At 48.2% G+C, this 26,743-nt stretch overlaps 1 protein-coding gene across 1 annotated transcript; it reads left to right on the forward strand.

Moving 5' to 3' along the window:
* Positions 1–1,728: 1,728 nt before the first annotated feature.
* Positions 1,729–14,808, forward strand: LIAT1 (ligand of ATE1). Its single transcript, XM_067021498.1, has 3 exons — positions 1,729–1,848; positions 11,841–12,123; positions 14,267–14,808. The coding sequence occupies exons 1-3, from the start codon at positions 1,729–1,731 to the stop codon at positions 14,596–14,598; spliced, it is 735 nt and encodes a 244-aa protein (XP_066877599.1). The 3' UTR covers positions 14,599–14,808.
* Positions 14,809–26,743: the final 11,935 nt, after the last annotated feature.

Here is a 26,743-nt window from a genome sequence, read left to right on the forward strand (position 1 = left end):
GACTTCTGGGGCCTGAAACAGGACCGGGCAACTGCTGCAGCTCAACGTGTATTTGTTGAATAAATGAACGCTCCACTGACGGACGCCGGACAAGCTGTGGCAACTTGGCTCAGTCACTAAAGGAAACCGGCCACAAAAAAGACCCATCAGCCCTGTGTCTTGGCTCCCCGGTTTCAAGAACATCTGCCACATTCTCCACTTCCACCCACTCGGAGCCGCGGTGCCTGGCTTTGTATGCAGGTGGGGTGGGAGCGCGAAGCTTGGAGGGGCAGTGCTAGAGCCCTGTTACCCTTCATTCTCTATCAGGAAAACGATTCGACCCAAAACCTGTTTATGAACTGATTTCCTGAGATAACTCCAGGACCAGTTGCTGAGTGATGACCAGATCTGGAAGTCCTGGTTTCCAGACTCACACAGCAGCCTCCACCAGCACCTGGGTCAGACCTCCGTTTGGGCTCTGGATCTTGCCCATGGGAGAGATGATCCTGGGTAGGTGAGCACATCTCTCTAAGCGACCACTGTCCAGTAAACTTTCTGCCAGTATGGAAATGTCGTACTGCCATGCTGTCCCCTAGCCACCCGTCACATGGGATGAACTTTTAAATTTCATTTAATTTTATTTCATTTAAATTTTACTTCGCCAGTGTAGCTGGTGGCTAAGCCTCAGTTTCTTTATGTGCAAAAGGGATGTGATAGTCCCACTGGGAGGACTGAATGAGATCATGTAGGAGAAGCCCCCGATTCGAGGCCTGGCTCACTGGAGGGGCTCAGTCATTAGCATGACCTTCATCACCATCATCACCTCACTCAGCCTGAAACCTCAAGGCTGTAGGGATTCTACAGGCTCTAGGCCACCTACCTGCCCTACAGCCGCCCCTGCAGGCAGGAGTCGCTCACACCACCGTTTGCACAGCCCGTGACACAGCGCTCACCACCTCTGGGGGGACCTAGCCTCTCTTTGGACTGCTGACCACGGGAGAAAGATCTCTACACTGACCTGAAGTGGCCTCCCTGTAGCACCTCTTCCTGGCTGAAGCTGTACCTCTTTGGGGCTCAGAAAAAGTGAACCCCGCTAGCCTTCATCCCTTTAGTATCAAAGCTTTCAGCAAAGCAGTGCTTGTCCTCTGCTCTGTGCCAGGCTCTGGCTAGACTGGGGATTCGCACTCATTTCACTGAACTGTCGTTTCCCCAGGCCTCACCACATTGTCCCAGTGACAGTAACAAAACAGCATTTTGTCGGGCTCTGCCCCATGCCCCGGGGGTGACTCACAGGGGAGAGCAGACACAGCCTCCCAGCTCGCTGAAAAAGCCATTTCCTGCTCTCCTGGCCCAGTGTTCATTCCCTTGGCCCGCAAGGCAGTACACTGGTCCGGGCCCATTTCTCCCCCGACGCCCTCCACCATAACCTCCTCATCCTCTTGGTGTTGGGTCTGTCATGCTCACTGCAGAGGGACACACGATTCCACACGTGGGCACACACCGACACACACAGGTACATACCGCCCTCGAGCAGCCACGAGCTGCTGCACAGCCTCTCAGTCCAATGTCATGGCAGGAGTCTGCTGCTGAGGCCCTTTCTTTGGACCAACTCCTCTTCCCATAGCCTGAGGAAGAGCACCCTACCTGCACCACCTCGGCAGCCAAATTCAGAATGGCCTCCTCTCCTCTCTTTTTGCAACTTGGTCCAAATAAGCTCACGTCTCCTCTTTCTTCAGATGGATTTACGGGATGACGGACGACAAAAACAGAAAACCCCTTCTAGAAATCAAGGGTGCCTATGAGGGGAGCATCTCGCTCCTCAGGAGGACGCTGGCTGAGCTGGTGGCTCTCGGTAGCTCCAGGAGCAGAGTATGGTGAGAGAAGAAGTTTAGGGGAGTTGACTCTGCCTCCTGGACTTTGGGGGCCAACATGAACCTAGAAGAGGGTCACTCAACCATAGCTCTGTTGACATTTGGGCCAGTTAATCCTATGCTGTTGGCCGGGGGTGCTGTCCTGTGCTTCGTAGGATATGGAGTGGCTTCCTTAGCCACCCACTCCCCAGTCATGACAAACAAAAATGCCTCCAGACCTTGTCACTTATCCCCGGGTTGGGTGGGGGGGGTCCACCCTCCTATCTTCCACCCCCCGTCATTGAGAACCACTGATCCAGAGCCTGGTGTATCTTTTTAGCCTAGAGAATTATGGAGGGGAGGGCAGGAAACTGCTCTGTGCTTACAGTAGTGAGACAAACAGGATAGGGTAGGTAGGCCTGCATTTCCACTATTAGGCCGGGGAGAGGCCAAGAGGAAACTGTGGAAGAGAGCTGTGTTTGGTCTTGAAGAAGTTCCTGTCCAAGAAAGTGGCTGGCGGGACAAGGGACCCCTAGCTGTCTGAAGCTGCAGGATGTTGCTTGGGAGGCAGGTTCTTAGAGGGAAGCAAGAGAATGCATCACATAGGGGCTCCTGGAGAAACCCTCGAATGCCCTAATCCGGAGATCAAAGCAGGAAAAAGATAAGGGAGGGAGAGAAGAGAGCTCTCCTACTTCCTCCCTTGAGAAAAACAAGGGTATTTCCTGGATTGACATCGTCAAGTTGAATTTGTTCAACAAATGCATTACACAATCAAATAATAATATTTTTACCCTGACTTCTGCTTCGTTCAAGATGGAGTAACAGGGACCAGAGTTAGCTTCAGGCCTGAAACCACTAAAATATCAGACAAAATATATGAAACAACAATACTCAAGACATTGGACATCAGGCAACAAAGCAAAGTGATCCCTGGGAGAGAGGAAACAGCAAGGTGAAGCCTGCACTGCTCAGCGCACTGGCTGGAGAGTTTCCAGACCATGGTTCAGAGAAGGAGAAATCTACCTGAATGGAGGAGACAGAGCTGGATTCCGGGGAAATGAAACCAGTTAGAATTCTCAGGGCAGAGGACTAGAGAGGAGAGAGATACACAGACAGAGAGAAATCTAGAGATCTGCGGAAGTTGCCCCTCAAGTATTCAGTGAGTACTGCTCAGCACATGTGTGTGAGAAAATTATGCGAGGCTGGGGGATGAACCACCCAAAAGGATTAGTGGGAATAGTGCTTGGCGCTCACACAAGGCTGGAATAATGCCTGTTCCCAAGAGCCAACGTGGAAAACATGACACTTCAGGGGCCACTAGTTAGAATACCAAGAAAGGTCTTGCTTTGAGGCTAGAGAAAAATTAACCTTAAACTAAATCCAGAAATCCAGTTTCTGGTCCCACTTAAGAAAGCTGAAATTCAAGATTGGAAAGGATAAAAACTCTTTCCAAGGAAGTTAACTGCCACAACCAAGTTCAAGGATGTTTATAGGAATTCAGAAATATAACAAGGTAAAATTCACAGAGTCTGGCATCCAACAAAAAATCACCAGAACACAAAAAAAGAAGGAAAACACAACTCATAAAGAGGAACAAACTCAATTAATTTAAACTGACTCAGACATGACACAGATGATAGAATAAGCAAAGGCACTGAAACAGTTATATGTTCCAGAAGCTAGAGGAAGGCTTGAATACATTAGGTACAGATATGGAAGGTTTGTTTGTTTGTTTGTTTTTTTAAATAAAAGACCCAAAGTGAACTTCTGGACATGAAAACTACAATGTCTGAGATGAAAAACACACTGAATAGGATTAATGGCAGATTAGATATTGCAGAAGAAAAAATGGGTAGCTCCCCTACAAAACCCTCAGTGGAGTCTACTCAACTCGCTGACACTTTTGTGTGAGTTGATGTTGGTGGACAACTCAAAGAAAGTGTTGAGTTTTTTAAAGAAAGTGTCCTCACACAACAGCAAGGACAGGGCCCAAGGCAGGGAGCCTTAAGAGAGTAAGTGCTTCACATTATGGATGAGTCCTGCTTTGATTTCAAAGCAGGCTTGGAGGAGCCCCAGCTGACATCCTAGTTATTAAGAGTTCTTTCCCAAATTTTCTTTGGTTGCTTCTGCAAATTCCACCCCCGCCCCCGTGCTGCCAAAAAGGCCCAGTGTTCCTGCGACCACAGCGGGTGTGTGACTTGGAGGACCATTGAAATCTGCTACGTGAGGAAGATGGGTAAAATACTGGGTCTTCAAGAACCTCATAGTTCAACTGGGAAAACAGAAACATAAAGACATCGTCTCGGGGACTTCCCTGGTGGCGCAGTGGTTAAGAATCCGCCTGCCAATGCAGGGGACATGGGTTCAAGCCCTGGTCTGGGAAGATCCCACATGCCGCGGAGCAACTAAGCCCGTGCGCCACAACTACTGAGCCCACGAGCCACAACTACTGAGCTCGTGTGCCGCAACTACTGAAGCCTGTGTGCCTAGAGCCCGTGCTCCACAACAAGAGAAGCCACAGCGATGAGAAGCCTGTGCACCGCAACGAAGAGTAGACCCCGCTCGCTGCAACTAGAGAAAGCCTGCGCGCAGCGATGAAGACCCAACGCAGCCAAAAACAAATAAATAAAATAAATAAATTTTAAAAGAAATCATCTCTGGACAATGGCGTGCAGGCTGTAACATGCTGCCTATTGTGTTCTGATTTCATGGTAGACAGGTGCCATGGAAGTAGGACATTGTTTATCTCTACTTTACTGCTATGATAGTTGAGACATAAACACCTTAATTTTCCCAAGGTCATACAGCAGGTAGTAGCAGGGCCATTATGCCACCTTACCCCTGTGGCTACATAAGATACGAAAGAAACAGAGAGGAGTGAACTACAGTGTGGCAGGGCTCAGATCCGGCTTTTCAGAGAAAACCCTTGTTCAGCCTCCCAAAGGACTAGGAGTTTGTCAGGTGGGCCAGATAGGGAAGGACATTTCAGGTAGAAGGAGCAGCAGGTGCAAAGGCACAGAGAAGGCAAGAAAGGGGATACTGAAAGGTTGGGAGTGGTGAATGGTGAGGCAGAGCAGAAAATGAGCCCAGAGTGGTAGGTAGTGACCAGTGGGAGAAGGGTCCCGGGCACCTGGCCAAGGATGTGGATTACAGCTGGCCAATCATTTCCAGTCTCGTATCGTTGAATTCTGAGGCACCATCAAGGAGTAGAGAGAATCAGCAATCTATTTGTGTGTGTGTAAAGAAGACATGCCTCTTTTCAATTGAGTCTAAGAGACAAAGGTAAATAGATATTGGCTTACACAGATTCATTCCCACAGATGGGACTGCTTGCTAATGGAACACTTTATGAATAAAATACATCCTCATTATAGAGTTTTATATATTTCCAAGTGCCACTGATCGGTGTAATAATCTGTGGCATAGACATTCATGTCCTCAGGTTATAGACGTGCTTATGTGCCCAGAGACACACTGGCACAAATTAGTGATTAAAGCTCCAACTCTCTTCTTACTTCAAGGCATGTGGTGTTCTTTTGGTCCAGTAAACCACAGCCCTTCTGTATGTCTCCTATGGCATTTTCAGAAGATTGGAGATGGGGAGCAGGCGGTGTGGACAAGTTAGGTGGCAGGACACCCCCAAGAGCCTGAGGATTTCTGGGTGTCTGTAGTGATCCAGGACCACATTGGCTGCCACCCTCTGGCCACCTAATCAGGAGGAAGACCCAGAAACCCTCACTCTTGGCTTCCCAAACTACAGGGATGACCTCATTGACTTCCACCTTCCATTTGACAAAGGCTCTTTCCTTGACCAAACTTCCATCGGGTACCTCTGAGCCCACTTCTCAACTAGGCCTCAACCTTGGCCTGTGAGAACTGCAACTCCCAACACAAATGATTTCGTCCACTCTCCCACACACAGAGACTTGAAAAAAAAAAAATCTAGCCCGGCTTCTAGCAGTCTAAGGCCATGGTGTCCCTGCAATGACCCGGCCCCTCCCTCCCTCTTGAGTTTCTGTCTGAGAAAGCTCGTCTGCCAAGGGAATTTACCATTTGTTCCAGCCAACGCCTGCTGACAGGCTCCTGGCCTCCATTTCCTTAGAGCATTTATTTTGAAAACTTATTGTAAATCCTTTCTCTGTGCCTTTGAGATGTATGTGTACCTCCTGGAACCCAGGAGTGTCTTTCTCATGGACCTGGGAGCTATTCCTCTGAACTATGCCCCTGTGTCTCAATCTCTTTAGGCAGGTATCTTGGTTGAGTGCCAGTCACCAGACTAAGATGGCCCTAATCATACTGACATTGACCACTTACTTGCTTTTTGTAATTTTTCACTGTCTTGACCCTGCTTGATTCCTCACTCACTCCCCTTCCCTACTCCCTTACTCTCCCTTTAAAGGCCAAGTGCCCTCTACATAGATCAGCACCAAGCTCGGTTCTGTTCTAAAGAATTCTCTTTCCCCTGCTGCAGTAGTACTGAATAAAATCTGTCTTTACCGCCATTAATTATTATCCGGCATTGTTTTTCTTTAACACTTCCTAGAAACGTTCCTGGTGAGTCGGAGCCTTGGGGCTCCCTCATCACCTCAGAACCAACAGGCGTCCAGGACTCAGAGTTAAATAGCAGCCCACAGGGCTTCCCTGGTGGCGCAGTGGTTGAGAGTCCGCCTGCCGATGCAGGGGACACGGGTTCGTGCCCCGGTCCGGGAAGATCTCACATGCCGCGGAGTGGCTGGGCCCGTGAGCCATGGCCGCTGAGCCTGCGCGTCCGGAGCCTGTGCTCCGCAACAGGAGAGGCCACAGCAGTGAGAGGTCCGTGTACCAAAAAAAAAAAAAAAAGAGATATAAATAGCAGCCCACAAAGGCAAACATGGGGGCAGCAATTTAGATCTTTGAGTTCTGGAAGTAGACTGGGCGCCAAGATGTAGAACAATCAACGAACGTTCCGAAGGAAACTAAAGTCCCAAGAGAGGCTCCAGCATCCTCATCAGCGTAGCACTTACCTACAGATGGTGTGGGGAAGGGGCTGTACAAACAGAATTGCCTGTGTGGGTCCCAGCTTCCTGGGGTTTGTCATATGAAGAGACAAGCAGAAACGGCCCAGACGTGAGGAACAGACCATCATATCCGAAAAGCACCCAGACCCTGTGTAAAGAGGCATATTTGGGGGTGACATATTCTTCTACCCTTCAGGATGAAGGCAGGACATCTAGAGTAAGAGTATTCAGAGGGAGGGAGCAGGAAGTCAAAGACCTGGGCTGAGATGTTTGGATGTGCAGGAGAAACAGCTAGGCTGTCAGTGGGTCAGCGTGGTTGGAGGGGAGTGAGGAGAGGGTAGTAGGTGTTAGCCACCCCTTCACACTGCTCTACTTCTTCTCCAAGGACACTCTCTTTGCCTTTGTCCCAAATCAGCCTAACCCAGGCTGCCTCATTCTGTTTTAGAAACTCCCAAGTAGTCTGCCATATGGCTATAATGTGATTTACTTAACAGGTTGTAGGATTTTTCTTTTCCTTTTTTTTAAGTTACCATGAGGTACGAAGTGAAAATCAGGAAGCAGTTGGAGTGACTTATAAAAGGAGGAAAAATAAAGAGCAAGCCTGCTCTCAACAGTTGCAAAGCCCAGGGCAAAAGTAGATGGAGGCCCACATTACCATATGTCTAAATATGAAGAGTGGTAAAATAAATTGACAGACTGTTAAATAAAATAAATACTATCTTTCTACCTTGACAAACAGACCTTCATACCAGTCTGGAAGACCAGATTTAAATTTAGAATTTCTGGCTCTTTGAGGTTCTGCACCCAGCCCATGGCCTGTCCCCTCCTCTTCCGACACCCAGCTCCATCCTGCACTGAGGAGGCCCTTGAATACATAGGTCTGGACACCTCAGCCTGCCTATTGAGTTTCCACCTATGCTTCCCTTGGCCTAGGGCTACTCAGGAGGATGGACTCAGGAGTGAGGCCCGGACCCCTACAAGCAGGCAGGGGTCATATGGGCAAGAAATTCCAAGGTGCCAGGTACTCAGACTCTGGGCCACAAGTTGGAGGAGGAATGTGAGGTGCTGGGTGGGAAGGACCCCTTGATTCCACAGACTTCCTGTCCCTTAGGGAAGGATATAGTCGTGGGGGGAGAGTCAGAGCAGTGTCCTGTGAAGCACAAGGCCCAAGGCAGGGACCCCACTTGCCCAAGTCTAAGGCTGGTGATGCTAAAGAGTGGACACTGCCCGTCTACCTTGGGGAAGGAACGGACAGCATGGAGAAAGTGGGCAGGAAAGAGCAAAGAGCTGGAACCAACAGCCCAGCCAGCTGGGGGCACCAAGGCTGAGCAGGCATCAGGGAGGGACAAAGCTGCAAGCTCCACCCAAGCGTGCCTACGTCAGCACTGGCCAAAGGGGACAACCTGATCCTTGCAGAGAAAGAAACCTTAGCTCCTACCAGCTCGTAACTATGACAGCCACTGAAACCACAGAGAGAAAGTACAAACAAGGAAGCTGAAACAAACCATGAAAACACTATCAACTCTTCTGTTGGTCAGTGAACATCTTTGTAAAGTCAACTGTTTTCCTGCAATATGCTAGATGTGTAAAACTGGGAAGGTGGACTCCAGGCCCAGCTGGGAGGCTAATGGGCATTGAGAGGTGAGCAAGTCACTCTGCATCTCTCTGTTTCCTCATCTATCAAACAGGCATATACTGGCCCTCTCTCTCTGTACTTGCAAGGGATTTTTCTGATTATTCCCAAAAATGTATTCCTTTGCTGGATGTGAATTTTGTCTCTCGAAGCTGATTGGCTGGTTCAACATAACCTTGATGCAACCTTCACGAAGATCGGGAAGAGAAGTGGCCAAGCTGCCTCCTGCCAGATAAGCATCCAGGCAAAGAGGACCAGCTGAGAGGGAAGACAGGCCAGCCTTTCCTGGAAACGGAGGGCAGCCGGTCTTTGGAAGCACCCGTCTGGAGCACCAGGGTTAGCAGGGTAGGGTCTCTGGAAAGCAAAACCCAGACATCTCCATTAGCAGGTGGTCACCTGCACAAAGGACCTCTGTGATTTACATTTCGCTTAGCTCCCAGGGACAAAAGCAGACAGTCAAGGGGCAGATTACAAGCAGTCGCTGTGGGCAGAGCTGTAGGGGATACTTTAGGGAGCTTGACAGGAGGTGAGAGACGGAGGAAAATAGAAGAACAGAAAAGTCTTTTACAGAGCAATGTGTTCACGCGTGCCTGTGTATGGATCAGCACTAATGACGATCCTCGCTGAGTACTAAGAGTGCCCAAATGTACAGATTTGATGCCATTCCCATCAAAATCCCAGCCGGCTATTTTGAAGAAAACAGACAAGATGATTTGAAAATGTATATGGAAAAGCAAAGGCTCTAGAGGAGTCCAAACAGTCTTCAAAAAGAACAAAGCTGGAGGATTTAACATTATTTAATATCAAGACTTACTATAAAGCTGCAATAATCAGGACACTGTAGTACTGCTGTAAGGAAAGACAAATAGATCAATGGAACAGAATAGAGCCCAGAAATAGAGTCACACATATACAAGTAGTTGATCTTCTACCAAAGTGCCAAGTCAAGTCAGTGGGAAAGGAATGTTGACAATGGCGCTCCAAGGACAAAGGACGACCCTGCCTGAAAACGTGTCGGCGTTACACCCCCACCGGACTCTCACTCGCCCTCCCTACCATGTTGCGATTTTTACGAAATTCCTGAGTCCACCTGGGTGACGCCCCCCTGGGCAACGGAACCTGTCCCAAATAAGGAAAGGCATCTGCCCTGTCTCACTCCCACCCTATAGACGGAAGGTATATGTGCCTCGACCAATCAGGAAACAAAATTTTCACCTCGGACCGTTCTTTCATTTTCTGGCTCTAAAAATTGATCGGTAGCACATGTTCAGGCTTGACTCCACCAGACTACGAGGAAGTCGGCCCATTGTTCTGGCAGCGACCTTTCCCTCTTATAAATTCTATCTTCTTTACATTCTGCCTTGTGTCTGGAAATTCTTTTCCAACCCGCATTCGGACAACGACAAATGTCTTTTCTATGAAAATTTCTAGAACAGCTGGAAATCCATTTGGAAAAAGAATGAATCTCGATCCCTATCTGACTTTATTCACAAGATGAGTTACTGATGGACGGTGGACCTAACCCAGAACCATAAAGTTTCTCGAAGAAAACAGAAGAGTACCTTTGTGATCTCGGAGTAGGGAAAGATTCCTTGGCCAGTATACAAAAAGAAAAAAACATAAAATGGCTTCATCAGAATATAAAAATTCTGCTTATCACAAGACACCACTAAGAAAATGAATTGACAAGCTACAGACCTGGAAAAAAAAATCTCTGCAGCAATATATGTGACAAAGGATTTATATCCAAGACATGTAAAGAGCTTTTACAAATCAACAATAAAAATATAAATATCCCAATGACAAAATGGGAGAAGACTTGAACAGACACTTTACAAACTAAGTTACACAAATGGCCAATAAATAGTTTACCAAGTGCTCGACATCATTAGTCATCAGGGACATGGCACTTAAAACTGCAGGGAAATACTTCATACACACTAGAATGGCTAAAATCAAAGACTGATGTTTCAGTTATCTATTGCTCCATAACTTATCACCCCAAAACTTAGTAACTTAAACAATTACAATCATTTTATTATTTCTCACAGTTTCTTTGAGTCAGGAATTCAGGAAGGGCTTGGCTTGGTGGGGCTGGCTTGGGAGTCTCTCCTGCTGTTATAGTCAGACTATGGCTGCAGGTGGAAAAGTGGGGGCTGCAGCAGCTGGGGCATCTCTCTCTCCTTTTACATAGTCTGGGGGTCTCTCCATGTGGTCTAGTTTGGGCTGCCTCACAGCATGGTGGCCTCAGGGTACTCAAACATCAGATGTCTTAGCAGGAGGCTCAGGTCTCCAGGAGCAAGTCTTTGGCTAACACAACTACTGAAGCCCGCGCGCCCCTAGAGCCCGTGCTCCACAACAAGAGAAGACACCACAATGAGAAGCTGGTGCACCGCAACAAAGAGTAGCCGCTGCTTGTCGCAACTAGAGAAAGCCCGCACGCAACAACAAGGACTCAATGCAGCCAAAAATAAATACAATTATTAAAAAAGAAAAGTGCCTCCTAGCAGCTATGTGGATTTGGAAGCAGAGACCATTTAGGAACGGGGTGCAGAAGTTCACGTCCCAGACACGGTGGTCAGCCCCAGCCTAGGTGAGGGTACAGGGAGAGAGTGGGGGTAAGGAAGACTGCCAGGGCTCTGGACTGACCAGCTGTTTTTGTTCACAGAGATGAAGAATGATGGAGAAATGAGTTTGGACACAGTGGGCTTAAAAGGCCAGGATAGACATATGAGGTTGGAACTCGGGAGATAAAAATTTAGGAGAGAACACACAGCATTTAAAAGGGCACAGGGGACTTCCTTGGTGGTCCAGTGGTAAAGAATCCACCTTACAATTCAGGGGACGCGGGTTCGATCCCTGGTCAGGGAACTAAGATCCCACATGCCACGGGGATGCAACTAAGCCTGCGGGCCGCAACTATTGAGCTCGCGTGCCTCAACTAGAGAGCCCACGTGCTGCAAACTACAGGGCCCACGCGCTCTGGAACCCGCGTGCTACAACTAGAGAGAAGCCCTCGTGCCGCAACGAAGAGCCCTCATGCCTCAACGAAGCCCCTGCTTGCCACAACTAAGGCGGGAGGCAGCCTAAATAAATAAATAGATAGTTAGATAAATAAATGAGTTAAAAATAAATAAATAATAAAAGGGCACAGGAGTGGAAAATGAGTGTCAACACGAGCATTCAGAATCTCAGTATCCACTCTTCCTCTTATCACCGCCAACTAGCAAGCGCGCAGGATGAAATGTTCATGCGCACATCTCCTCCGCCAGCGGCTCCGGGGCAGCAGCCTGCGGATTGCGCACGCGCGCGGTGTGCGGCGGTCGCCGTGGAGACGCGTGGCCCTAGCCTGGCCTTAGCCTGGCCCTAGCCTGGCCTTAGCCTGACCCTCTGTGCACGGAACCTCCGGCTCAGCCGCAGCGGGTCTCGTTCTGCCCCAGGCGCGGGGGGCGGCCCCGCGGGCGGATGGACTGCGGCGGTGGGGGCGGGGCGTCGGGGGATGGCGAGGAGGAGGAGGAGGAAGAGGAGGAGCGAGAGGGCTGCACGGCGGCCTCGCAGGGGTCCAGACTGCTCCCCATCTCGGGCTGCGCCTCAGAACTGACCAAACGGAAGGTGAAGAAGAAAAAGAAGAAGAGGAAGACCAAGGGGTCTGGGAAAGGGGACGGTAAGAGAAGCAGCTAGCGCGTCTGCCTCAGCTCCCATACCTGAGATTCTTCTCCGAGGACACCCACCCCACCCCTGAGACCCCCACCTACTTGGGGACCTTAAGCCCAGAAACTCGCCAGTCCCAATCAGAGGTCCTCCCTCTCTCCGCACGATGATGATCCAGCCGTCCGCACAAAGACCATCCATGTCCGCAGAGACTCCAAATCCTGCGTCAAGAATTCTCACGCCACAGAGCCTCCCAGCCCCACACTGTGACTCCTAGCTTTACACAGACACTCACTCATCTTCCTCATCCCTCAGTCCAAGCTTAAAATCCTGAACATCTATACCTTCCCCAAAGAAATCTCAAGCCCTCCTACAGAGATGCCCCATCCTCACACAGAGACTGTCCCCATCCACAGATACTAAGGCACTAGTGACAGATGCTCTCACCCATACACAGAATCACAGGCTCCTGCCTTCCGCCTGGACACCCTCCTTTCACCCTCATCTGTTACGGGCACCTGCCTCTGGTTGCTATGTAGACACCCAGGATGTGCATATAAAGTATGCTCCCTGTACAGACCACCCTCATCTACCAAGGCCACCCTTCGACTGCACACAAACACCATCACACCAGTCACTGCTACACACTCTTATAATCCCTGACACCCTCAACAACACCCCCTTCTGTCAATATAATCACCAAATAAAGCTAAAGCACAGATAGCCCAGCAGGCACACGCATTCACAGTCTGCACAGACAAGCAGACACTCTGCTACATACTCACATGCCTAGACCTCTCCAGTACACGTATGACCATACACGTGGGGTTCTCACTCCAGGCCCTCCTGTGGACACTTCACAGACGTACACCCACTAACAGCTGCCACAAAAGCACAGAGCCCTATGGCTCAGCGAGCTCCCCTCACGGAACGCCCTGGCAGCTCGACAAAAGCCCTGAGCACCCGTTTGTGGAGAGAGCGCAGCAGTGGCCTAGAACGCACCCGTCCACGGGAGCTGTAGGTCTCCACTGTCCTTGTGTGGTTCACCTCGGTGGCTCTTGCCTGTCAGGGAGGTGGCTCTCTCCGACCCTGGCACAGCTGCCCTGACCTCCAGCACGACTAGTCCTGGGTTCACGGTTCTGGGTCCTGGCCCTCTTTATGCAGAACCAGCTCCCCTGACAAGCTGAAGGCAGAAGGCGCGACGCGCAGATTATAATTACTTCTCCAGCTGGGATCATAAGAAAAAGGCAAGAAAACAATTCTGGAGTTTAGGTCAATAAGCTCCATGTGTATCTGCCAAACCAAATGAGGAAATTTCTTATCCTTTTAGCTTAGCTTCTGCCTCTAAAGATTACAGTGGCATGTACCTCATACTGTCAGCAGGGGGCACCAAATAATTTTCAGGGAGTAGGAAGGTATAGGAATGCCAAGAGAGGATTTTTTTTTATTTTCTTCTCTCTCTTTTTTTTTTTTTTTTTTGGTGGGAGGAGGAAGATTCTTCTCTCCCAAAGAAATAGGATGAGCTGATTAAAGAATCACAAGTTGTAGTATTGTATATGCATGTTATATAATTCAGAAGGGCTGTTAATATTTTTAAAAATCAGTATAAGCCACACAGAAAAAGTATTTCCTGGCTTGGCAGAATGCTTTCCACAGTCAGATTTAGGAAGCTTTTCTGTTGTTCTTCATTTCTTCCATCATAAAGTGTCTAGAATAGGGGTAAGTCATAGGCTCCCAGAACTGGGCGGTACCTTGGTGAGCATGTGGGTGGGTGAGGTGGGGGGCAGCGTGGAAAGGACAGGGCCCTGGCAGTCGGGTGTGTGTTCACCTCCTGGCTCTGCTACCTGCTTTGTGACATCGGCGACTGACTGAAACTTTGGGAGTCTGTTTGCTCACCTGGAAAATAGGGCTGACAGCCTTTACCCAGAGGACCTGGCTCATAGTACGCGCTCAATAAATGGTTCCTCCCTCCCCAAAATGACCACCCAAGGCATGTAGGCAGTGGATGTGGACGGGGCTGGTGGGCTTGGCCACCTGAGGCCCCAGGTGAGGAGGGGCCTCCAGGTCCCCCCTCACATCTTTAGTGGTTTGGGCATCACCCCCGAGCAGGCTGAGGGCAGACATCACAAACGCTAACACTACCGTCTGCTCAGCAGATACACATCGGGGTCGAGGCCTGAAGACTCAGCAGCTGTCTCCATCCTTCCGTGACATTTTAAGTCCCAGCAAAGATCATGGCCTGGGGCCAGAGCACGGACAGGACAGGGATGAAAGCAAGCTCACCCCCTCTTACTCCTCTGCCGTATGTCTCCCCCGCTTTGCCGAAATAGAAGAGACCCTTTCCGACCAGATCAACGAAAGTCTGCGTTGGGATGGCGTTCTCGCCGAGCCAGAGGCAGAAGAGGAAAGGATTCGCATTTACCAGCGGAACCGGAGGAAGCGGTACCGGCTTTGGGCCCTGAAGGGCTTCCACTCTGAACCCCGGTGACGAGGAGGCCCCAGAGAACGCAGCCTACCTCTCTGACCAGAGGGCGGCAGCGGCGGCCGGCAGCCCTGCTTTGAAGGAGACCTTATCCCGAAGTTCCTCCACCTGACTTGAGTGAAAGCCCACCTGTGACACGGACAGCTTATCATTTATCCTTACCACACAGTTATGTGTTAAAAAGAGAAGAATGAAAATAAAAGGAAATCAGACCTACCTCTGAAGGAAGCCTGTGTCTGGTGTGTTGAGCTCAACTCACCTTCCACCAAAACGCTGCTCGAGGACCCGTAAGCCACGGCTCCTTCCTTAGGGTGGAAGCAAGTTAATGAACAAAATTCTTTTCCGAATGTCCTTTTTTTCTCACATAAGCTGGCATCTCTTTGTTATTCAATTTCCCATCACAATTAGATGTCTATAATCTCCCCCACCCACAAAAAATGCGAAAGTGTGTAGATTGTATCAATTCTAAATTTTAAACTAATTTCATCGGTAAAATTCCTCACACAGTATGCTTTCAGAAGCCCAAGGAAAATGCCCCGAATTCCCTAAGGCCTTTTTTTAAAAAAAAAATGAAATATACTCCCTGCCCTATGTGGCCTTCAAAATAAGTGAGTTCCAGAACGTCATCTTTGGGAGGTTATTATGGAAAGTCTCAAAAGGAATATTGCTTCTCTTATCAATATGGGCCTCCTCTAATCCCCCAGACAGCATTTCAAGCAAAGTTCTGGAGCATTAAAAGGGCCCTACAAAACTACTTGTTCTAAGTTAATAGTCTTCCTTTCCACAAATATTGAGTGAGGGCCACGTGCTGCCTTAGTTTGGGTTCTTCCAGAAGCAGACAAAGACTGCACTGCAAGTAGATTATCTCAATGGAGAGGATGCAGGGAAGGGGAGACGGCCAATCCAGGGACACTATTAAACCAGCTTCCATACCGGGTGGGCAACAGGGCCTCAATCCCACAGGGAAACACTCAGTATTATCCCCGCACAGGGTGAGGGAGCTGGGGTGTTATACTCCCCAGAAGCATTGGCTGATGGGTCCTGGGGGGGTTGGTTTCCCGGCATTTCCAGCCTGCCACACGTGGACCAGAGGGCAACTTCAGCTCCAGTAGGCGGGGGGGGGGGGGGGGGGGGGGCGGCAGCAGCCTGAAAGTTCCAAGAGATAGAGGTGGTCTTTGGGGTAGCATCGGACACCTGTGTCCAGCACAGTGCAGGCCCCGAGGGGGACAGAGTGGACATTTAGGATGAAGTTCCTACCTTCCAAGGAGGTAAAGACATACAGTGTACTCAGGAGAAGTTGAAAGCCAACACAAAACATCACCGAATGCCTATATGAAAGTCAGGCGAAAGTGGTCCTCTCGGTCTCCGCTAGCCCCCAGCTGACAGAGCAGCCCCCTACCTCTTCCTTAAAAGGACAGTGACAGTTTTCACATCGGCCACCAGACCCTGGCAAGATATACTGAGGGGCTTTCAGAAGAGCCCTCTCTCCCCCTGGAGAGGAGGTTAGCAGCCGGGCCTGGCAGGGGCCCTCCCTGTGCCGAGGCTAGGCCTGTCCCCTGCTGCCAGGTTGGGGCGCACCCATGGAATCGAGCAAAGGGCACTGAGAGCTCAGGCACAGCTCCATGGGGAGGAGGAGGTGGGAAGTAGGCTAATACTCAGACCTCGCCCAATGATCTGGGTTCAAGGTAAAGACAGCAGAGGGTGGGGCAGTTCAGTTGGCATTTCCTGTGCCATTTGGCTCCACCATGGTGGCTGGGGGTGTGGTGCATGTACGAGTCTGAGGGCACACCTGCCTCGGAATACCTTGGTCTCTTGGTATTGTCTTCCATCTGGGGTGGGGATCGGGGTGGCCTGTGGCCGCCTTTCTACCATGAGATATTCTGGGATAATGGTGAAAATGATGCACTTTGACCTCAGAGCTGCATTTTTCTCTTTCCCACCACGTGCTGTCTGTGTGACCTCAGACAAATTGCTTAACCTCTCTGAGCCTTAGTTACCACACCTGGAAACAGGGATGCAAATACCTATCTCAGTGTTGTGAAAATCAAATGCAGTAATTACATAAAGCATTTAGCATAGCGCCTGACCCCTAGCAAGCGCTCAATCTACTGTGGGAGTTTTGAGCAATGATGTTTTAGGTGGGGTGGCTACACAGGCACCTCATCAAAGGGTGAGCTTCACAAAGAAACGTGGCTTCAGTGACTGGCTGATAGAATTCAAACAAACCGCAAAACAAATTACAGGGGTCTGGAGCAAGAGACAATGTAGGAGGAATGAACCGAGGGTCTCAAAGTCCAGTGTTCTGGGGAGGGGGCTTTGAGCCAAACGAGAACGTGCCTACTTGTAGCCTGGAAATAAAGGGGAGTCTGTGCTCAAGATATGAACAGAGGAAGCAGGTGGGGATTAACTCTTCCACAAGCACAGAAGTGGCTCCAACTCAAACCACGCTGGGTTAGAAGTTTTAAGTATCTTTCTCACATCCAGACTGTTTCAGTGAGGACTCTTTACCCAATGAAAACTGGCTTACTGACAAAACGGAGTGACTGATTTATAAGGCCAACAGTCCAGGGTTGGATATAGCTTCAGGCATGGCCGGATCCAGGAGGTCACACTGTGTCATCAAAATTCGTCTCTTTCTCCACATCTTGCCTCTGCCTCCCGGATTAGCTTCATGTTCAGTCAGGTTCTCAGAACAGGATTGCAAAAATGGCCACTGACCTCCTTATAGTTCATCGAAGAAAAGAGAGTCACTCCTGTATCCATATCAACCCCAGAGAAGATCTCTGGCCTGGCACAGGTCACATGCCCATCAATGGACTAATCACAGTGGTTAAGGAAATGGAGTATTTGCTGCAGAGACCTAGGGTATGGTGGGGGCATGGCGGAGGGAGCCGACCCCACTGGACACATGTGCTGAACAGATTGTCACAGAATCTATATAAAACCTACACAGAATACAGAGTGACTCCCTAGAGAGATGTCCAGTGGATTTGTCCATTACCCTCCAAATGAAGAATGATTCATTTTTAAAAGAACTCGAGGGCTTCCCTGGTGGCGCAGTGGTTGAGAGTCCGCCTGCCGATGCAGGAGACGCGGGTTCGTGCCCTGGTCCGGGAAGATCCCACATGCCGCGGAGCTGCTAAGCCCGTGAGCCATGGCTGCTGGGCCTGCGCGTCCGGAGCCTGTGCTCCGCAACGGGAGAGGCCGCAGCAGTGAGGGGCCCGCATACCGCAAAAAAAAAAAAGAACTCGAGGAAGGGTCATGGGGGTGGACTGCACAGCATGAGTTAATCTCAACGACCCAGATTGACTGCACACTCATCTCCAGAACTACTGACCCTTGCCCAGCACTACGGAATCTGTTAACTAAAGATGAACAATACTGGGTAACCATGGGTCCCTGAGCTGTTTTGGAGCAGAATGTTATCAGCTGGTCAGCACAGTTTAGTAATGGTTGGGTTTATGATTTGCACCTGGTTTTGGTGGCGCCTAGGGGGTGGATTTCAACCTTTAAGGCTAGTAGCTAGCCTTAAGGTCAGGTAGCTAGAATGTGCCTACATGACCAGCTCACTCTAAGACACTCCCACCCTAAGTAGCCCCTGGGTCTCCACACTAGTAGTGGTTGGAGACTCGGGAACAAAGCACTACTGTTTGAGCCTCGTGAATATCCAGTGTGGACACCGCAGGAAAATTCCAGGGATGTTACGACTTCGGTGTGGATTGGCGTGGTAGATACGGTGAAAGTGATAGAATGTCTCTTCCGAGATGAGGTTAAAAAAGAAAAAAAAAAGAGAAGAGTTGAATTGCTCAAATCACACAACTTGTAAGAGAGGGGCTCCAAGGTCTCCAAAAATTTTTTTTTTTGCTGTACGCGGGCCTCTCACTGTTGTGGCCTCTCCCATTGCGGAGCACAGGCTCCGGACGCGCAGGCTCAGCGGCCATGGCTCACGGGCCCAGCCGCCCCGCGGCACGTGGGATCTTCCCGGACCGGGGCACGAACCCGTGTCCCCTGCATCGCCAGGCGGACGCTCAACCACTGCGCCACCACGGAAGCCCTCCAACGGTCTTTTAAGAAAATGTTTATCAAGTCACTGCTCAGTCTGCAGTTCTCTGCTAATTGCTGCCAGGATACTGGGAATAACCATCTCATGAATCAGGCTCCGCCCTCTCCAGGAGCGGTGTAGGCATCACACACCCAACATAACACGATTCCATCTCCACAACCATCTCTGAGATGCGAGGTGTTGTGATCCCAATCACACACGAGGAAATAGACACAGAAAGGGAAAGTGACCTGCTCAGGGCCTAAGGGGAGGAGCTGGGATGTCACACCCAAGTCTCGTTCGTTCCAAAGGTCCAGCTCTTAATCGCTGTGCTGTGGTGCCTCAGATGGGCTCCCAAAGCAGCGGGGAGCCAAGCTACGCTCCCTCCTGGAGTTTGACCGCCATGGAAAGAGGCAGATGAAGACAGAACAGGGGTTCGTCGGCAGGGCCGGTGGCTGAGGCCGGCTGGAGTGTAGTTGAAAGGAAGGAGTCCTTCCTGGGAACTGTGGCCGGCAGGGAAGCTTCCTGGGAAGAAAAGGCCTGGGGAGGTAGAAATCCCCACCCACTGGGCTCCAGAGGGCCCCAGGGTGATGGGAAAACACTCCCTGGGGCCTCCCGGCCATGCTGTGTACTTGTTCATGGTCAAATCTGGCCTTTGAAACTCCTGACACACTCCCTTCTGATCATCACTGTGAAGGGCTTAGGAAGCGTCCTCTCTCCCACTTCACCCCAGGCCCGCATGCCCACCTGTGGCTACTTACCGGCCATGCCTTGGCATTGAGGATGGTGCCAAGGCGTCACCCACAGGGCCTGGAGCTTGTTAGAAACTCTCGGGCCCCAGGCCAGGCTTCCCGAATCAGAACCTATAGCTTAACAAGCTCACCAGGTGACTCATGCACGTTGATGTTTGAGCAGCTCTGGTGCTTGGGAGACAGTTTCCCCAGATCTCTCACGTGTTGCGCATCTTGTAAGGAGTCTCTGCCTTTTGTTTTTTCTTTTTTTTTTGGTTGCACCACGCAATATGCAGATCTTAGTTCCCAGACCAGGGATCCAACCTGCACCCCCTGCAGTGGAAGCGCGGAGTCTTAACCACCGGATCTCCAGAGAAGTCCCATTTTTTTTTCCTTTTTTTTTTTTTGCCTTTGTTCTTTGAAGGATGTTGGGGTGACCAACGGCCTTGGAAGATAGACAGGGTCTCGATTCCAGTTCCTAAGCTCAGAGTTCCTCTCCCGTCAAACACCTTTTATATCCCAGTGCCACCTGCCCCCCTCTGCATCATTCTGTGGGAATTGAGGCTCTGGAAACCAACCAACAAATGCTGACCCTCTAGCTGTTGCTGTGACTCATAAATCATCCTTGGTCTCTGACCCAGGAGTCTCACGTCTTTAGCCAACATCCATAAAAGTGTGGTGGCTAATGTGTTAGCTTGCAAATAGTGTAAAAGCTCAGACGCTACACAGTTCTTAACACACTGACCATTTAACTCTCTGGTTTCTCTTCACTTAGATCACCAGAAAGCTGTACCATGTTCTACACGCAGGTTTGACTTCTCAAATTACACAGGAAATGCATATATATTACAGACAAATTAGAAATTACAGATAAGCAAAAAAATGTTTTAAAAACACCCAATAGGGCTTCCCTGGTGGCGCAGTGGTTGAGAGTCCGCCTGCCGATGCAGGAGACGCGGGTTCGTGCCCCGGTCCGGGAGGATCCCGCATGCCGCGGAGCGGCTGGGCCCGTGAGCCGTGGCCGCTGAGCCTGTGCGTCCGGGGCCTGTGCCCCGCAAAGGGAGAGGCCCCAGCAATGAGAGGCCCGCGTACCGCAAAAAAAAAAAAAAAAAAAAAAAAAACACCCAATAGTCTCACCATTCAGAGAGACTGAGCCTCATCTGTTTGGTATCCATCCTTCCAGTCTTTTTCTATTCAAGTATCTACATACAGGAAAACAAAATTAATGGGTTAATAATACATCTGTTGTCTTCTAATGATCCTCTTAAAAATATAGCATGAACATCTTTCCAAGTCACTAAATTGACATCCACATCAGACTTTGTAAAGCTTGCCTGGTATTTTATTGTATAGACTATTTATTCAATCCCTACTTGTGGACATTTACTTGTTTCCTACTTTTTGGCGATTCTGAACAATTTTGCAAAGAACATCCTTATATGCACATTTTGGTGCAACTGTCCAGTGCTTTGGGTACATTCTTGGAACTGAAACTACAAGCCAAAAGATAATTAAAGCAAGAAACACTTGTACGGCTTTTAACTCATGGCAGGTACTGTTCTAAGCACTCTGCATGTATTAACTCATTTAATCTTCACAAGCTGTCTGTGAGAAAAGAACCCTTCTTGTCCTCATTTTACAGAAAGTCGAAGGGACTTGCTAAGGTCACACAGCTAATAAACGATGGAGCTGGGATACGAATCCATGTGGTCTGGTGAAGAGGTCGAGAATATGCCACTCCAAAATATGCCACTTTGGCATAAAGATTATTTTGAGCTGAAGGCAGTTGAGAATCAACAGCTGTAGGAAAAGTTCCTTGCTTTCCCCTTATCTGCCTAAAAGCAGGGCATCAATTTCCCTTCGTGAAGTTGGCATAGATTGCTCCCGCACCTCCTATACCGTGATGAGAGCGACTCTTGTCACCAGAGACAGAGAGGCACTGAGACGAACCTGCATAAACAGGCCTTGTTAAATAACCCTTATCTTCCATTAATTTCCCCAATTATTTCCTAGTCACTTTCCCACAGTTTATCGGCCCTAGGCCCAAACTCCCTTTCCTTTTTCTAATGACTTCTCAATTTATCACCCTTTATTAAAATGGCATATAAGCTCCTGAGTCTAATTTCTTTGGCTTTTCACTTCTGTGACAACCCCGTGTGCATAAAAAATATTAACATCAACAACACTGTAGGCCTTTCCTCCTGTTCATCTGTTTTTTTGTCAGTTTAACTCACAGGCACCATGCACTAAACCTAAGAGGGTAAAGGAAAAGTTTTTTTCCTCCCCTCCCCTGGCTCCGGAGTCTGTGTGTACCTTTACCATACATATAAGTGCCTATTTTAAATGCCCTCCTTCTTTTTCTCAGGAGTCCAATAGGAAATGGTACTGGAAGAATATATGGATCTTTGATTTTGCACCCCTTAAATAGATACAGGTGGTGGTAAAGTCCCCTTTGAACTTAGTGCCAGGAAAGAGCCCTGTCTTTAGAGGTTCACTGCCTTATACTAGATACTGTCACACAGTCTTCTTTCGATTTTGGCCATGCTTGTAAGGAAGCTCAAGACTAAGTTTGATCCTCACTTACAGCAGCTCTTTGTAGTCTGGATTCTGGTGAAGTTCTTCTCCAACCCCCCCACCCCTTCACTATCTGGCCTTTATCCTTTTACCCTGGTTTTAGTGCCTGTATCACATAGAGGGTGTCTTTTTTTGTAGTCATCCCTGTCCCCTTTTGAAAATAAATAGATACAAATAAAGACTTGAAAAAAATGAATAAAAGAACTCGGGCTTCCCTGGTGGCACGGTGGTTGAGAGTCCGCCTGCCGATGCAGGGGACGCGGGTTCGTGCCCCGGTCCGGGAAGATCCCACGTGCCGCGGAGCGGCTGGGCCCGTGAGCCATGGCCGCTGAGCCTGCGCGCCTGGGGCCCGTGGTCCGCAACGGGAGAGGCCCGCGTACCGCAAAAATAAAAAAAAGAACTCACTTCAACTAACTTTCTGGACCCTTATTGCTTTGTAGGAACTTCTCCAGGTTGGAAACAGTGGCGCTGGCATTCAGAACATCCTGTTATTTGTGCTCGACAGCTTAGTTACCTGCCCTAAGCCCCAGTGCTTTTGGAGAAAAGCAGTAATTTGTAATTACCAGCAATTGGTTTGACACACCCAAGACCCCTGCATTCTCCTGCATTCTCATTCTGAAAAAGAAACCAGCAAACAGAAAGAATAGAAACCTCCTGGGAATTGCCTGGCAGTCCAGTGGTTAGGACTCCGCACTTCCGCTGCCGGGGGACTGGGTTGGATCGCTGGTTGGGGAACTAAGATCCTGCACTCTGCACAGTGTGGCAAAACAAACAAACAAACAAACACCTTTATGCTCTGATGACTAAAAGCAATGTTGTCGCTTAGATTGGTCCATTCAAACCACCATCAAAAGCTACACTTCTCCAAAATCAGTAATGGTTTATCAGGGAAATAGGAGTGATTTTTATTTTCTCTAATATTTATTTTCCAATCTTTAAAAAATGATCACTTATCAGTTGTGTCGTAGAAACATTATTTAAGATATACTTTTTCCAGCATTTTAGTATGGAAAATTTCAAATATAAACAAAGCAGACACAGCAAAATGAAACCTCATGTACCCATCACCCAGTTTCTAGAATTTTCATCTTCTACCATTCTTGTTTCATCTATATCCCCATCCATTCCCCACCCCTCTCACTTTTTATGGTTCTCTTTTCTTTGGGTAAAAAATTACATTAGAATGCATAGATCTAAATTGTATAATCTTGACAAAGTATATACCCATGCAACGTACCCCCATCATGGTATAAAACATTTCCTTTCCTAAAGAAAGTTCCCTCACTTCTCTTCCCAGTCATCCAAACCACATACACCTAGGCAATCACTATTATTTTTTTCAACTCAGTTTTGCCTGTTCTAGAATGTCCTGTATATGAAATCATACAGTATATATTCTTTGGTGCCGCCAGCATTATGTCTGTGAGATTCATCCATAATGTTTCATGTGGTAGTAATGTATTCCTTTGACTGCAAACTGCTATTACATCGTAGGAATATACACCAAGGTGGATCAGTTCACCTATTGATGGATGGACATTTCAGTTCCTTCAACATATATGACTGTTGTGAACAAAACTGTCGTGAACATTATCTATTTTATGGACCCGCATTCATTTCTCTTGGGTAAGTATCTAATGGCATTTCATGTGATTTTAATTTGCATTTCACTGCTAGCTAATGATGTGGAACACTTTTTCATGTGCTTATTCTCCATCCATATATCATCCTTTATGAAGTATCTGTTGAAGTCTCTCCCCCGTTTTTTTTTTGCAGTACGCAGGCCTCTCACTGTTGTGGCCTCTCCCGTTGCGGAGCACAGGCTCCGGACGCGCAGGCTCAGCGGCCATGGCTCACGGGCCCAGCCGCTCCGCGGCACGTGGGATCTTCCCGGACCGGGGCACGAACCCGCGTCCCCCGCATCGGCAGGCGGACTCTCAACCACTGCGCCACCAGGGAAGCCCCTCTTTCCCATTTTTAACAGGGTTGTCATTCTTATGTTGACTTGTACGAGCTCTTTATATAGTCTGGATATAAGTCCTTTGTCAGATGTGAATTTTTTTTTCAGTGCATGGCCTATTTTTTATTCAATATTTTCTTAATAGAGTCTTTGAAGAGAGAAATAAATAAATACATAAAACAGTTTGCTTTTCTTTTCAGATTTTCTATTTCATCTCATGTCAGCTGGGTCAGAAAAAGTTTTTTAAAGGAATTTTTCCTTTTTGCCTATGTTGTCAAATTTGTTGGCCTACAGTTGTTCCTAATATTATCTTATTATGCTTTTGGTCCCTGTAGGATCTCTATTCAGTCATGATATTGGTAATTTACGCTTTCTATTTCTTAATCAGTCTAGCTGAGATTTACCAATTTTTTCAAAGAATCAAATTTTTGTTTTTAAAATTTTCACAACTGTTTGTCCGTCTCTATTTCATCAATAAGAATCTTTATTATTTCCTTTCTTCTCCTGACTTTGGGTTTAATTTGCTCATCTTTTTCTAGCGTCTTAAGGCAGAAATTGCCATAAGGGGGCGTTAGGGGTGGGAGCTGCTTCCTACAGTTACTAACGATTGGGATGACTGGACTCTGATTGTTATACATACGAACTAGCATTTCTTAAAGTGCATTCCAAAAAACACTAGTCCTGGGCTTCCCTGGTGGCTCAGTGGTTGAGAATCCGCCTGCCGATGCAGGGGACACGGGTTCGTGCCCCGGTCTGGGAGGATCCCACATGCCGCGGAGCGGCTGGGCCCGTGAGCCGTGGCCGCTGAGCCTGCGCGTCCGGAGCCTGTGCTCCGCAACGGGAGAGGCCACAACAGTGAGGCCCGCATACCACAAAAAAAAAAAAAAAAAAAACACACTAGTCCTATGAAATGCACATAGGCTCTTTGGTCTAATGAGTTTGGAAAATGTTACATACTAGATCTTCCCTTTTGAAGATTAGCAATGCATGTTACCACATTAAAGGCTAAGGTAGATTATTCTACAGCAAAAATTCACTCCTTCTCACATCCATAGTGGAAGTATGGTTCCCTGACCCACTGATGTGAGCTTTGGCCATGCACCTTGCTTTGGCCAGTAGAAAGTGGGTGGAAGTACCAGGGTTCCAGTTCCTAGTGTAGACCTTAAGAGGTATTGTATGTTTCTACTTGCTCCTCTGGGAGCTTTTGACCTCTTCCATGAGAAGAATGCAACCCTCCCAGCCTACTTCAGAGACAAGGGGAACAAACTTGAACTCAACACCTAGCCTTGGGCAGAAATGCCCTATCAGACCCATAGACTCATAAGCAAGAAAAAAACGCTTGCTGCTGTATATCACTGTGATTTTGTGGGCAGTATTACATAGCAAGAGCTGATTAATACACGGGTTCCAAGAAGCTTTCAATAACCATGCTTAGCATTGTTCAACTTTTCATTTCCCCAAACTTATTTGATCGCAGAACCTTATTCTACTCCACAGAAAGCACTCTAGGAAACAGTGATATATACAAACCACTTGATAATGATTATATGCCAAGATAAAATTATGAGAATTTAATTTTGACAAGAGGCATTCCACACAATAGGAGTCATTACCTAATCAATAGAGTTATTCATTTCTTAAATTTCTGGGAAGTATACCAAAAGGGCTTTCTAACATTTATCATATTACTATTAATTATACCTACTGTGCTTCTCTTGAGGGCATCAGCTTAATCTGATACACATAAAAAGGTTGAAAAATTGAAACATTATTAGCTTCAACACACTTTTGCCTCTCTCTCTCTCTCTCTCTCTCTCTCTCTCTCTCTCTCTCGCCACACACACACACACACACACACACACACACACACACATTATAGCTTTAATCCTACAGGTTTTAAATATTTTTCCATCAAAACCTTGGAACTGCTGATTAGCTCATTCATTTTATGGAAAATTTACACCATGTAACCTAAAAGGCAAAATTAGCCCTCATTGTCATCCTAATCAGCCAAGTTAGAGTTAATTTCTATTAAAAAGAGACTGGCTTTTAAAATGTATTTGTAAGAATGGTAATATGTATTCCTGGGACGTGTTTATTTCGGAGTCGCAACTCAAAGACTAACGGATGAGGCACAGAGCTTCGCCATGAATTTGAGGCTGGAGTGAAGTAAGATGCCTTCACTTTCAGTAGCTCTTACTGACCCTCTCTTTTGCTTTGCCCAAAGGGACTTTTCCTCAGGGAAGACAATAGTCTGAGATTGAAGAGATGTGGGTGGTCATATGGAGTGTCATCATTCTGACTGCCTCACTGTATGAGATATTGCAAATGAGAACTCCCAACGCGGGCCCACCTTGCTTCCACCACCACGACTATGTATGTGCAGGACGCTTGCTGCAGGCATGCACAAAACCTGCGGTGGATCCTGGTGGCCAGACACCATGTTTCTAGCTGTGCCTTTGTCCCACCTACAGGTTTTTCCAGCCCAGAGCAAAATACCACAATAATATTCAGGCTGGGTGGACTAACGTGCGTATTTCTTCTGCAAAGTGGGAGGAAGGCGATTTGAAAGGGAAGGTGGGAAGGGGCTGGCCTGACATCATTCACAGGTGCATCTCAGAGCAGATCGGCTTTGGGAAAGAGAACAAATTCCTTAAAACTCCTGTGCCCAGGAACCCCTTGGAAAATCTTCTTGTACCCCCGGAAGAATGCATACCCCAGTCAGAAGTATTGTACTATTAATACATAATCACGTCTTAAAATTTCTCAAGAGGAGGACCCGTTTCTCTCACTTTTCTTAACCAGGCATTATTTTTAAAAAAGGAAGCATCTCCAAGTGTTTTT

Source organism: Kogia breviceps, chromosome 19 (assembly GCF_026419965.1).
Source record: "Kogia breviceps isolate mKogBre1 chromosome 19, mKogBre1 haplotype 1, whole genome shotgun sequence".
In the NCBI taxonomy this organism is placed as follows: Eukaryota; Metazoa; Chordata; class Mammalia; order Artiodactyla; family Physeteridae; genus Kogia; species Kogia breviceps.

Bases quoted from the DNA above. Each gene is read 5' to 3' on its own strand.
- LIAT1 (XM_067021498.1), top strand. From the start codon at position 1,729: ATGACGGACGACAAAAACAGAAAACCCCTTCTAGAAATCAAGGGTGCC. The intron at 1,849-11,840 runs GTATGGTGAGAG...GCCTGGCCTTAG, and splicing joins TCGGTAGCTCCAGGAGCAGA to CCTGACCCTCTGTGCACGGA. The intron at 12,124-14,266 runs GTAAGAGAAGCA...TCTGCTCAGCAG, and splicing joins GGGGTCTGGGAAAGGGGACG to ATACACATCGGGGTCGAGGC.